This window comes from Crotalus tigris, unplaced genomic scaffold, assembly GCF_016545835.1.
Source record: "Crotalus tigris isolate CLP2741 ecotype Arizona unplaced genomic scaffold, ASM1654583v1 scf7180000017673.840971, whole genome shotgun sequence".
NCBI classification, from domain to species: Eukaryota; Metazoa; Chordata; class Lepidosauria; order Squamata; family Viperidae; genus Crotalus; species Crotalus tigris.
Window position 1 is genome coordinate 450,996 of NW_024096558.1, and position 14,026 is coordinate 465,021.

At 44.0% G+C, this 14,026-nt stretch overlaps 1 protein-coding gene across 14 annotated transcripts in view; it reads left to right on the forward strand.

Moving 5' to 3' along the window:
• SMARCA4 (SWI/SNF related, matrix associated, actin dependent regulator of chromatin, subfamily a, member 4) overlaps positions 1-14,026 on the forward strand; it is a 92,141-nt gene that overhangs the window by 39,662 nt on the left and 38,453 nt on the right. For all 14 annotated transcript variants that reach the window (XM_039337270.1, XM_039337275.1, XM_039337269.1 and 11 more), the window contains 6 exons: positions 2,011-2,141; positions 8,881-8,938; positions 9,992-10,110; positions 12,133-12,283; positions 12,427-12,590; positions 13,629-13,695. In XM_039337270.1, coding sequence (XP_039193204.1) covers positions 2,011-2,141; positions 8,881-8,938; positions 9,992-10,110; positions 12,133-12,283; positions 12,427-12,590; positions 13,629-13,695 — 690 coding nt within the window. The remainder of the gene's footprint in view (positions 1-2,010; positions 2,142-8,880; positions 8,939-9,991; positions 10,111-12,132; positions 12,284-12,426; positions 12,591-13,628; positions 13,696-14,026) is intronic.

Sequence of the window (14,026 nt, forward strand, 5' to 3'; positions counted from 1 at the left end):
GTGTTCTAAAAATGACTGCTTATCATGATAACTCCTCACTTAACAAAGATGTATTAAGGTTTGCACTCTTTTCCCAAATTTTACCAATAGAACCTTGGGGTTGGAGACAGCTTCAGAGGACCAAAAGTGCTTACCTTTTGTTTGTTTGTTCACAGTTACATGTCTATGGAGATTCCCAGTCATCCAGGTCAAGATTGTCCCAAAGGTGCTTTTTCAGGAGGCAACTGGACTTCCTTGTTTTGTTTTGTTTTGTTTTGAAGACGTTTCGCTTTTCACTGGCTCTTCAGCTCTGTCTGGATGGCAGAAATAAAGCACCTTTGGGATGACCATTATCTGGATGACTGAGAATCTCCATAGACATTTAGCTATGCTCTTTGGGATGAACATCCTTTGAATGGTGCAGGAGTATGAACAAATTTCCAGAAAACATTGCAGACTAAAGGAACCATTTGCAGACTCATCCCCAACAGCCTGCATCTGTCTTCAACAGTAAAAGGACACAGGGCAGAAAACATGCTGAAGCCAAGAAGGCTCCACACACATTTGTACTACTCAGGTGACCCTGACAACACAAATAAACCTCCAGGTGGCTTCAGCGACTCTCTAAAAGAATGCAAATGACCAACTGTCTGCAAGGAGTATAAATCCTTCCATTCCCCACCTTCCAATCAGAGCTGAAGAAGCTTCGTGGATGAGAAGCAAAATATCTTCAAAGAAAAACACAAAAGCCCAGTTGCCTCTTGGAGAAAGCACCTTTGGGTTTACAATTATACTTAAGCAATGCCATTTTTCCCTCTGCTTCCTGTGCTAGATGCATTTTATTCTTTTAAAACTTACTTTAACAGATATTTGGAAACATAGCCAAGAAAAAAACTAAAAGAATAAAAGTGCTGTATTAAAGTGACAATAATACTGCATATAAAAATATATATTGAGCACTTTTAAATCATTATTAAATCCAGTCATTATTTTGTAATAACAAAACCACTGACAATCTTATTTTGGGGTATTGCAGCTTTTAATTAATTAAGAAAACTTTTAATTAATAAAGAAATTAATTAATATGGCAGCCCATATTATAAAAAAAACAGAATAAGCAATAATAGAATTTTCTCTCTAAGCTCAGAAAATCTGGCTGTATTATAATGAACCAGGCAAACATTTGCTATGGAATGGGCAAAACATCTGGTAGTTTAAAGCCTGGTGTTGTATAAGTCCATATACAGAGTTATAATCAATAAATGGTTTCTAGGCTGATTTAAATTCAGGATCAGACTTGTTTTTTAAATACAAAGTTACTTTGACATTAATACTCACATAATGTAACCTGCCATTCTTCTAAGAAAGAAATGGTGTGTATTTCCAGAAAGAAACGAAGTATAAAGCTGTTCCTTTCCAGAAGGAACATCCTATGATGAAACATCTTCCAGAATTGTTCAATTTGTGATATTACCAAAGAGCAAGAAAACATTATCCAACCTGATTATTGCATTTGCAATATCTATTTTGGCAATCAACACTGGTATAATAAGCCAACAAAAATATTGTGCATCTGTTTTCGCCTAGTATGAATTTCTCCTAACAGTAAATCTGATATTTATTTTCCACTGATAGTCCCACTGTTGCATATCAATTGCCCTGTTTAAATTGTGCATCCATTTAATCATTGCTTCTGAATTATATTTTGGTAACAACTTATGAATAAACCCTAGCAGGTGTTCTGAATGTTCTGTTATAAACCTTTCAGATTCAGTCATGGTTTCTGAGGATTCCTTTTTTTTTTTTTTTTTTTGGTCATTTCTTTTGAACTAAACAACTTAAATTGCAGTTAATTGAAACCATTTAGGTATTTCTGACCAAAGAGGAGATCAAAAGATTCCATCTTTGTTTTATTAAAGATTAAATAAATCTTGCAATCTATACCAATTATTATTTCTCTACTGATGAGATATTTTAGAATCATACTTTATGTGAAAAATACACTTTTAATATGTTATTGTATTTCTTCAGCCTTTAGATGAAACCAGCCAAATGAGTGACCTCCCTGTGAAAGTGATCCATGTTGAAAGTGGGAAAATTCTTACTGGCACAGATGCCCCAAAGGCTGGACAGCTGGATACCTGGTTAGAAATGAATCCTGGGTAAGTTGCTTGCAGAATTCATTGTTATATTTTCCTCAAGAAAAGTGACATGCGATATGTCTATTCTGTGCATTTTTTAAAAAAAATAATAATCGTAGCAATGCTCTGGGGTAGGTGCCGTCAAGCTTGTGAAGACTGTAGCCTGTATCTGTTGCTAGAGAACTTGATGAAGTTGCAATGGTCTCTGTGTCTGGAGTCTCAGCAAGCTAGCCTGTTAATCAAGACAAGCTAGTACCTCAGTTTACCAGACTTTAGATTTTCAAAAGGGATTAGACAAATTCAGGGATGAATAAGAGCTCTTAAACTTTCCAAGTGAAGAGGAAGCTCACAAACACATGACGACGGCAGTTTAGGACATTTAGGCATGGACCCTTGGCAGTGCCTCTTTCACCCCCAGCCACCCATCTCAGCCCATTTACAGTCAGCTTTCCTCCTCCGTTGGCCCTTCCATGGCCATTCTCCACAGCCAATGGGCCCCTGGCCCTCCACACCTCGCCATTTGTCCCTGCCCATTCGCCCAGAGACCATTTGACCTGGCCCTTTGGCTGCACAGGACAAATAACCCTCAGGCAGTCAGGTGGCAGGCAGAAGCCTTGGTGCTGCAGGGGCAGTGTGTGATTGGCAATGGGCGATCGCAGGGGCTGTGGGGGGGGGCAGTGTGTGATGCAAGATTTTTTTAAAAAGTACTGTGACTGCTCCGCATGTTTTGGGCCCTTGTTGATCTCTGTCACCAGGACTGAAGGGAGGGGGAGTGGCTGCGGAAATAGAAGGCGCGGGGGCCACTGGGGGGAGACAGGTAAAAGTGTTTTGGGGGAAAAGGGAGGGGCACCTCAAGGGGGCTTCACAAAGACAGCTTTGCTTGCAACTCAGTCAGCTCCAACGAAAAAGGGGAGGAGGAGCAAAGCTGGCATGGCTTCTGATGTTGTGGGAAAGAGAGAGAGAGAGAGAGAGAGAGAGAGAGAACTTTGAGGCTCTAGATTTCATTGCAGGGCCTTGTTATAGATCGAATCCAAGCCTCGATCGTTAGACACCCCTCCCCCAGGGTTCAGTGCGTCTGCCATTTTGCGAGGCAGTAACTTTCCACAGGGAGGGTTCTAGAATTGTCTCCCAGTTGCGAGCGCCATTTTGTGTGCTCTGCTCACACCAATTAATATGTGTGTGTGTGTGTGTGTGTGTGTGTGTGTGTATAAATAGATATAGATATAGATAGATAGATAGATATAATTATTTTGGACTCAATCTAGTTTTAAGTTTAGGACTGTCTGGATGCACTGTTCTAATTGAAATAAGATATTACAATCACAACAAGATTTGTGGATCCCTACCAACTTGCTGACAAGAAGAGCTATCAGGCCCTGCTTGCCTAACACTTCTTCACCTTAGTCTCTGCCACTCTGCATCTAGTGGTTGCTTGCCAGGACCTGACCATTGCCACTATTGTGAGACGCATGTGATTTCATCACTATTTTAGCCTCAGGACTGGCATACGGATTGTCCTTTGCCTTGGTGATGAATGCTTTGTGGCGCCTAGCATGAGTCCGGCTTAGCTAGTGGGCCGGCTCACGTTAATCCATGTGCACTCAGTCCCTCCACGGGGGGCAACTGACATCTCTTGCAGAGCGAGTCAGTTCCAGAGCCTCATCTGGGACACTTCTCGATTGCCATGGCAGACCTCACTGAGCCACAGCCTTTGGGCACGGACAACCAATCCAGCCAAGCCAATCTGGTTCCAGAAGCGCCTAAGGGAAAGGCCAAAGCAAAATCCAAATATGGCAGGAAGGCTAGTAAGGCAAGCGACAAGCAGGCCGATCGTACGCACAGAACCCTGGAGAAGCAATTATCCCGGGCCCAACGCTTGTCAGCTGGGCAAGGACATATGCCTCCGCTCCCCCCCCCCCACCTGCAGCTCCTGAGGCAGGAGCGCAACTACTTTCTTCATTGAGGGCGTGGTCACCGGAGCGTGAGCATCAGCAGGTCTCGATTCAGACCTTTGGTCAGGGAGGGCCACCCCTCTTTGGGGAGGACCTCGATCTGCCAGGCCCTTCTATGGCACCCACAGCGACATTCACACCGACTGCTGCGGGGTTACGACCTCTGCTAGAGCTGTCCCTTACCGACCAGCTGCAATCATTGATATCGCAGGCGGTTCTTCAAGCCATGGCCTCATCGGGTCACCATCAAACGTCACCCATACCGAGGTTCTCATCAGCGCCCACTACCTCATCACGACCTACATTCGATCGTACCGGCATGGTCTCGCCATCCCACTCACCTGAATCCGATTCTTCCAACGCTTCGGATTATGACGAAGGTGCAGACCGGTGATCGGATTGCGAGGAGCCTCCACAAGACTCCCAGCCCATGGCAGAGCTCTTCAGTACCTCTCTTTTTCCTTCCTTACTGCGCAGGGCCTGTGCAGCGGGTAAGCTCACCTCCGACCCGGTCCCCACCCCAGAGTCTTCCACCGCTCAAGACACGAATCCCCTGTTCGCTGAACCAGTAGTTAGACGCCTACAAATACCCTGTCCCCCCTTATTCCTGAAGAATATTCAGGGACAATGGGAATCACCAGCAGCTCAGCCATCCCAGGGAGTGGCTGAGCGCAAGATTGTAGACATGGCCCAAACTTTGACGGACTTATTGGAGGTGCCCAAAGTGGATGAATCCCTAGCCCCACTTTTCTCAGCAGCCAGTTTTCCAGCAGATGTTTCTGACGCCCTTAAGGCAGAAGATAAGAAATCTGAACTAGCATTGTGCAAAGTTCACCTGGCATCTGCATGGGCAACGAAGGCGGCAACCTCCACCTCATTCTTCGCTAGAATCTCCCTTACCTGGCTTAGACAGTTACAGGACTGAATTCCCCTGGAGGAGGTCAGGGTCCACCAGGACCTGACCAAACTCATAGCGACCTCTGAGTATATGGCAGATGTCTCCTTATACTCCACCAAACACTCGGCCTGGGCAATGGCTTCCAGCGTAGTCGCTCGGAAGCTACTCTGGCTTAAAAATTGGAGGGCCGAAAGCAAACACAAGTGGCGAGCGGCCACCGCCCCCTTCAAGAGAGGTAGATTATTTGGGGAGGCATTAACTCCGTATCTCATAGAAAATAAACAGAAGCAGAAAGTCATCTCTCGTTTGACGAGGAGAGCTAGCAGGCACTTCCTCCCCTATGGTCACCATCAGTCCTTTTGGACTGGAGCTACGGCAGAGACGGGACAATCCTACCAGCCTCCAGCTCCCAAAACAGAATGTACATTTGATAGGACGAGCTACAGGGACCGGTCCCAGTATCAGACCCAGAACAAGTCTTTCTTTCGTGGCAGAGGGGGTTGTCCCTTCCGTCGTACCAAGTGACTTAGGGGGGACCCCCTCACTGGCGGCAGACTCACTCTTTTCATCCGCCAATGGGCAAACACAACCACAGACTCCTGGGTTCTGCACACCATAAGAGAAGGCTTGTCCCTAGTGTTCAAATCCACGCCCATAGACCATTTTGTGTCTTGTCCAACCATGAGAAACCCAATAAAAAGAGGGCTCATGGAGGACACCATTCGACACTTACTGAGCATCAAGGCCATAGAAGAGGTCCCCCTGAACCAGGCGGGACAGGGGTATTACTCCATACTATTTGTAGTCCCCAAATCCTCAGGGGGATGGAGAGCAATCCTCGACCTCAAAGATCTGAACCTCCATCTCCAGTATCGGAAGTTCAAAATGCAGATGCTCCATTCCATCTTGGGCAGTGTCAGGCGAGGAGATCTCATGACCTCAATAGATCTAACAGAGGCATATCTGCACATTCCCATCCTCCCGGAACATCACAGGTTTCTACAGTTTTGTTATCTCAACCGCTACTTCCAGTGCAGGGCCCTACCATTCGGCCTTTCCTCCGCCCCCAGGGTCTTCACCAAGATCCTGGCGGTGCTGGCAGCTCACGTGAGATTGGTCCCGGTGCGCATCCAGTGTTACCTGGATGACATACTGATCCAATCACATTCTGTCACAACCGCCCAATCGGACTTGGCCCTCACTATCAGGTCTCTCCAGAACCATGGGTTCTTGATAAATTTCAAAAAGAGCCAGACATCTCCCTCGACCCACCTGTTACACCTGGGCGTAGTAATAGACATGGACTCTTGCCACATGTTTTTGTCAGGAACAGCGCAGGAGCATCAGAGACCTGGCCCTCAGGATACGCAGGAGCAGGGTAATGACACTTGCTCTCCTTTCCCAACTCCTGGGGAAGTTGATATCCTGCATAGCGATAGTGCCGTGGGCCCGACTACATGCCCGGACCCTCCAGTGGTTTCTGCTCCTGTACCAGAGACAACACGCCAGTACCTCCAACCAGTTGTTGCGCGTCCCTCGCCAGGTGTGTCTCTCTCTCGACTGGTGGACATCCTCAGCCATCTGCAAGGGGACTCTTTTCAAGGAGCCTCGCCGTATCATTGTGACCACAGACGCAAGTCTCTTTTGGTTGGGGTGCAGACCTCCAAACTCAGATGGCTCAGGGACAGTGATCACAGGCAGACCTGAGGCACAGCATAAATTGGTTGAAGCTCAGAGCGATCCATCTGGCTCTCAAGCATTTCCAAACTGATCAAGGGGCAACATGTACTGGTCCTAATGGGCAACGTGGCTGCAAAAGCTCACGTGAACTGGCAAGGGGGCACTTGATCCAGGTCACTCATGAAGGAGGCTCGAACATTGGGCTCCTGGGCAGAGAGCAACCTGCTTTCCATCAGGGCTGAGCACATCTCAGGAGAGGTGAATCGTCAGGCAGACTTCCTCAGCAGGTCGATAGTGGACCATTCGGAGTGGAGGTTACACCCGGATATCTTCAGGGAAGTCTTGGACAGGTTTGGTCATCTGATCGTGGACCTGTTCGCCTCACCAGAGAACAGCTACCCAGATTCTTTTCACGCTTCCCCTCTCGGGGAGCGGAGGGGACAGACGCCTTATGCAGCCTGTGGCCGCAAGGCCTTTTGTACGTCTTTCACCCGCTGCCTCTGCTTCCAGCAGTTGTCAGGAAGGTCCTGGAGGAGCAGGCGGAGTTAATCTTTATTGCACCTCTCTGGCCCAGAAGACCGTGATTCGCAGACCTAGTGAGCCTCTCCACCTCAGCTCCGTGGCGCATCCCCGACAGTCGCATACAGTTAACGCAGGGGGATCTACAACATCCAGACCCCCAATGGCTACAATTGGCCACCCGGCACTTGAACACCACACCTTGACTCAGGAGTCATATTCGTCAGGGGTGATTGACATGATCCAGGCTGCCAGGAGACCGGCGACTAATCGTATTTACGATCATACTTGGAGGAACTTCTGTCACTGGTGTGACAAGAATCACGTGAGTCTATCCCAGGTAACCATCCCAAGCGTATTAGACTACTTGTTGGAGGGTGTCAACAAGAGATTGTCGCCCAACACCATTCGTAGACAGGTGGTGGCTCTCTCCACGGTGCTTTCCTGGGACTCATCAGAGTCCTTGTCCCAGCACCCTATGGTCCGCTTCTTCCTTAAAGGAGTTACCAATAGCAGACCTCCCGTGGTTCACAGGTATCCCTCCTGGGAGCTACCCCGGGTTCTGCAGGCACTAACTTCCTCACCCTTTGGAACCATTAGAACCTGTTCCTTGCGGTTCCTTTCACTTAAGATCTCCTTCCTGATAGCCATTACCTCCGCCAGGCGCTTTATCGATCAGGAAGGACCTGTGCACGTTTCACGAGGACAGGGTGGTTCTTAGATTAGATCCCTCATTTATCCCTAAGATAAACACAATGTTCCATAGATCACAGGAGGTTATTCTTCCAGACTTCTGTCCCCGCCCGTCACATGACTTGGAATGGCAATGGCACTCATTGGATGTACATAGAGCCTTGCGCTGTTATATCAAATGCACAGCGGCCTTCCGTAAGTCTGAAGCCCTGCTTGTATCCTTTCAGCCTTCATCCATGGGGCAAAAGGTATCCGCCTCCACCATCAGGTGGATCAGGGCTTGCGTAGCAGGTGCCCTGCCTGTTCCTAGTCATGTGACGGCACACTCCACCCGCAGTGCTGCCACATCGGTGGCATGGGCAACTCAAGCGTCCACTGAGGACATTTGCAGGGTGGTGACCTGGTCATCGCCCTTTCATTAGGCATTACCGTTTGGACAAATTTGCCTCGGCTGAAGCCACCTTTGGTAGATGAATCCTCCAACAGATAGTGCCAGCATCAGGGTTACAGGCCCCAACTGACTCCCTCCCATAGGGACACCAGGAGCTTTGATACGTCCCATTGGTGGATTCTTCAGTCATCATGCTAGAGAAGGAGCATTGGCTTACCTGAACGCCTCTTCTCAGCATGACGATGAAGAATCCATGCCCTCCCCTCTAGAGGTCAGTTAGGTCCGTGCCAGGGGCTTGTTTTTTTCCTTGTACCTGCTCTGAGAGTCATCACGTCAAACTGTTGTCATTGGCTACGCTGTTAATGAAACTGGGAGGTTCCAGTCAAGGAGGGGTGTGACAACTTGACAACTTAGTCTGATTGGGCAGGAGGACTGAAATAACCCATTGGTGGATTCTTCATCATCATGCTGAGAAGAGGTGTTCAGGTAAGCCAACGCTCCTTTTCCTTCCTTCTTCATCGTTCTCCCAGTTTCCCAATGATTCTGAAGGAAGGAGTGATTCTAAGTAACTTGGCTTATCAGAGGTATTTCTCTATAATAATTACAGTTTCACAATTATTTAAATAGATATGAAGTAGCACCAAGATCTGACAGCGAAGAAAGTGGATCAGAGGAGGAAGAAGAGGTGAGGAGGAATGTTCTATTGATCCATTTGATCTGTTTTAGATCAAAATCAGACATATGTGCTATATTTGAAGCATCTTTTATCCTGCATTAAAAAGAATTTTGTTAAGAACCATTTGATGTATTTTATCTAATCTTACTTATTTTCAGATAGGGCCTTCTTGTCATCTTGTCTTATCATCAGGAAAACAGAACTTAATTAACGGTTCCTATTTCCCATTAAATTTTGCTGTTTTCACTTCAGTACAGTATAAATCAGTCCAGCAAAATTAAACTGTATCTCCAGTGAGTAATTCTTCTCCTTGCATTGGACCATTATAAGTGGAGATGCATATGAGCAGTTACACATGGGAAATGGGTAAAGGAGAAACAACATTCTAGCAAACATAGCTGAACCTTTAAGCAAAAACAGTGCAGAGAGCCTGTATTGACTGTCTATCTGTATTTCTAATCACAAAAGATAGACACATACAGAAAAAAAATCTAAGATACATCCTTTTCTGTGAGAATATAATGGTATAAATCTTTTCTGCAGTCTGATTTCTTAATTAAGACTATATTGCTTCTAATGCAGTCATTTAATGCTTTGTTATTGTTTATATAAAGCGTTTCCCCTTTGATTTGGCTAATGATTGCACAGTGAGGAACTGAAGGTGATTTGAACTGTTCTCAGTTTTTACCCCAATCTTCATCCAAAAACTCTCTGAGAATTTTTTTGGGATAAATTACAATTGGATGGTCCCTATTTCTGCAGGTTTTCTGTCTAAAAATGCCACAAAAGATGATGTGGAAAAAAGAGAACATGCATATCCAGGGACCAAATATTAGAAAATTCTTATAACAGGCAGCTTAAAAAGAAAAATTTAAAGGGAATGGATAGCCCTGCAGCCCCCCCCCCTTTTTTTTTTTTTTTTTTTTTTTTGTTGCTGCTGCTGCTGCTACTGCTAACATCTTGAGGGGACCGGATGGAGAAGGCAAATGATCAGAACCAATGGGGTGATCCTTCAGTGCCAAGATATTGCAAGTTACATTAAGTTATTTTGGTTTGTGGCAGGAGGAACAAGAAGAACAACCTCAGCCTGCTCAGTCTACTCTGCCTGTAGAGGAGAAGAAAAAGATTCCAGATCCAGACAGTGATGATGTATCAGAAGTGGATGCAAGGCACATTATTGAGTAAGACTCATATGGTGTTTTTCTGTCAGCTGCTTCTTTTTGGCATTTTCTTTAAATAGAGGTGAAAAAGGAGGGTGGATGCATATGGAACATCTATCCTAAGTGGAGGAGGGCAGCTCACACTGGAAAAGACCCATTTTCTGCCTTGGAAAGAATAAAATTGGAAGCCCCTTGTGGGGGGTTTGCCTTCCCCTTGGTCCCCTAGGGGGAAGAGTCCCTAGGGCAGGGGTCCCTAACCCCCAGTCTGTGGCTAGTACTGGGCCACGGCATGCCAACAATCAGTCTGCACAAACAAGCAAAGCCCCATTCACTGGATGCAGGCAGCACACAAAACCACGCACCCTCCGGTTAATGGAAAAACCTCTCTCCATGGAACCGGTCCCTGGTGCCAAAAGGTTGGGGACCTCTGTCCTAGGGGATTAGATAAGATAAGATAACCTTTATTGTCTTTTTTTTTTTTACTGTGGGCACAACGGCACACATCAAAAATGAAATTTAGTTGCCCATTCTCAAAGTGAAATACATATATGATGCACACCTAAACATACTATGAACAACATATGCATAGACCCACATCCCTACATATACGTAGCAAATAAATATTAAATACTGTCCATCTTGAATTATATTATATTATATATTACAACCTGGCAAAATACAAAATGGCAGAAAAAGAAAGAGATAAGGTAGCTTATCTCCCCCCCTCTTTGATTCTATATTGCAAATGAGTAGCAAAATGGCTAAGCACAATTGCATGGTTACTCTAGTAGCATAGCAGTTAAAAAAGGCACTATCCCAGGCATTGCTCTTCTTCTTTATCTTCATGTTAATGCAGAAATAGATGCTGCTATGGATCCTAGGTTCTGGAATTAGAGCTGTTCCTGATTATAGACACCTTCTTTCTCCTGATAGCAACCCTCCTTAGCAACCAATAATAAATAAAAACAATTATGTAATAATTATACATAATAAAGCATTGTTGATTTGGGAAGGCTTGAAGAGAACAAGGAAAAAAATTTCCATTCTGCCTGCCACTCTTTAATGGTTCCATGGTTACCATAAGGAGAACATGTGCCGCCTAGCAACAAGGACCAAGCTTTGTTTCCTAGAAGTGGAGCAGCTCCCACCAAGACCATCTGAATTGTCTGGTTCTTCCCCAGGCCTTTCTGCAAAAAAGAAGGAAGGAAGACTCTAGTATAGCAGTGATGGGAAATATTCCCAGCTTTAGGTATTACACAAAAGTTCCAGGCACAATCAGCCTGGAGCCAGGCAACTTCAATGGAGATTCCAATCAATCACCTAGAAGGGAAACAGATTCTTGAATGATCCTGAAAGAAAGAATCAATAGTGTGATACAGAATTTAGCTTTTACATTCCCCATTATGTTACTGGCACCCCTTTGCCTTTCAGAAAGCTAGAACTTTAGTCCTATCCATTCCAAACAGGAGACGATGAATCCAGAGCAGGTCTGAGCTCCCAGTTGTCCAAAAGCCCAAACAGAATTTTTCTAAGAAAGTGAAGCCTCAGAACTAAAGTAGAGAATGTAAACCTCCACGGCTCTGCCCCTAAAATAAATGGTAGCAAGGAGGGATGTTTTGTCAAGTGGTTTTTCAAACTGTAAGTATTTCCCAAAAAACAACATACCGTACTTTCCGGAGTATAGGACGACTCGGCGTATAAGACGACCCCCGACTTCGGTGCCGAGTTGCATGCCTAGAAAGTCATCTTATATACCGGAAACTACCATAATTTCCGGCGTATAAGACGACTTGGCGTATAAGACGACCCCCGACTTCAGCGCCAATTTGAATGCTTTAGAAAGTTGTCTTATACGCCGGAAAATACGGTACATACACAATTAAACCCCAAAAGATAAGTCAATTCTTGTGGGGAGAGGGTTTCTGCTCCCCAACACCTAGCAAGAATTAATCTCCTTTGAACTCCCCTAAGATAGCAGTTGTACTGCCAGTAAGATTAACACTCCTGTTCTACCTTTCTCATTCCCTTGAAACCTTTTTATAGGAACGCCAAGCAAGATGTTGATGACGAGTATGGTGTGTCTCAAGCCCTGGCAAGGGGGTTGCAGTCTTATTATGCTGTGGCTCATGCAGTCACTGAAAGGGTAGACAAACAGTCATCCCTCATGGTGAATGGTGTCCTCAAACAGTATCAGGTAAGAGTCAGAGAGTAAGTCCTTACTGCTTGCCTTTGCCTGGATGTGGAAATTCAGTATTTTGAGCTGCTCTGTAGAACAAGACCACAATTTTCTCTCTGTAGGCCCTGTAATGTCTTTGTGTTTCTTTTTCCTGCCCACAGATCAAAGGTTTAGAGTGGCTGGTATCATTGTACAATAATAATCTCAATGGTATCCTGGCTGACGAAATGGGCCTGGGTAAGACAATCCAGACCATTGCTTTAATTACATACCTCATGGAGCACAAACGAATCAACGGACCCTTCCTCATTATAGTACCTCTGTCGTAAGTATACCTCGAAGACAGGTGGGCAACTTTGAACCTTCTGTATCTATGAAAAAGCACTGTTACTGTGTACTGATTGAAGTGTTAGTGGGATGCAATTTAATAGGAAAAATAAACAAAGCTTTAAAATAAATAAAGCACATGTGACTGAAACATCCAAGGCAACAAAAGCAGCATGTGATGTGCTGCAGTAACAGTTCCAGAGAGTGACCAATAAAAAGATAACAAAGTTTAACAATAACAGCAACAAATGTCTGAGTATTTTTATTATAAATGAGTAAATTTACAAGTTTGGTTCAGGCATTACACATTGTGGTGTTCACTGACTGGTTGAGAAGCCAACCCCTGACTTGACTGCCCCATTCAAGTGTTATTGTTTTTTAAATGACACAGTTAGAAAGGGGGTAGGTAAAACCTTTGAGAAATAAAAACCCTTTGAACTAATGCTTTACTTGAAATGCCATAAGGATTTAAACTGTCAAGAATTGGCAACCAAAGATTTTAAATAACTTAATCATTTGTGTTTCATATAGTTATTTAATGTACATTAATTTTGTAAGAGTGAAATAATTTAATTCATTTAGTTAAATAAAAGCAGCTGTATGGGAAAAAGTATGGCACTGATAGGTTTCATCTGATCAGTCAGCAGATATGACTACAAGTTTGTGTTACACTTCTAAAAAGTTGTTTCTTTTTGGAAGAATGACAAATAATGATGAAGCCAATATTAACTTTTATGTTTATAGCTTTATAGAGTTTTTAGTTATTTCTTAAAATGATATAATTAACTTAGTTGTTTACCTTAATTAATTAAATAATGAGTTTTAAGTTTTATAATTGTAAACCTTTTATTTATTTACTGATATTCATCTTTTTCCATCTTCTATTGAAATAAATTATTAATTTAAAATAAGTACATAAAATTTGGGTGCAGTTTTTATTCATTAAACATATGGTTATGAGATTTAACTTTTAATTCTTGAAAGAAATGAGAAGATAACTTTTATAAAATGGAATTTTCACTCCTTTCTGTTTTAGAACTCTATCAAATTGGGCCTATGAATTTGATAAGTGGGCTCCTTCTGTGGTTAAAGTCTCATATAAGGTAAGTATAAAAATTGAGATTTTCATATACTCAATGGTATCATGATCTGAAGTTTTTAGTGCTATCCTCTGTCCTTGGGTGTAATGGATAAAATTATCTCATTGCTGTATCACCCCTGTGTAAGGGCTGAATATCTTCATCAGATCTTCCACCTCCAATCAGCTTTTTAGTTCCTGATCTCTGCTTCCCTTTTCTCCTCAGATTTTCCATTCTTTTTTTTTATTTTTCATGTTTTTGTTTCTCAAACTGTTTAGCCAGCCCCACAAAGCTTATTCCTCTTTCCAAAATTGTCAAGTGCCCAGGAAATTACAAGATTAAGGCAGTTCAAATG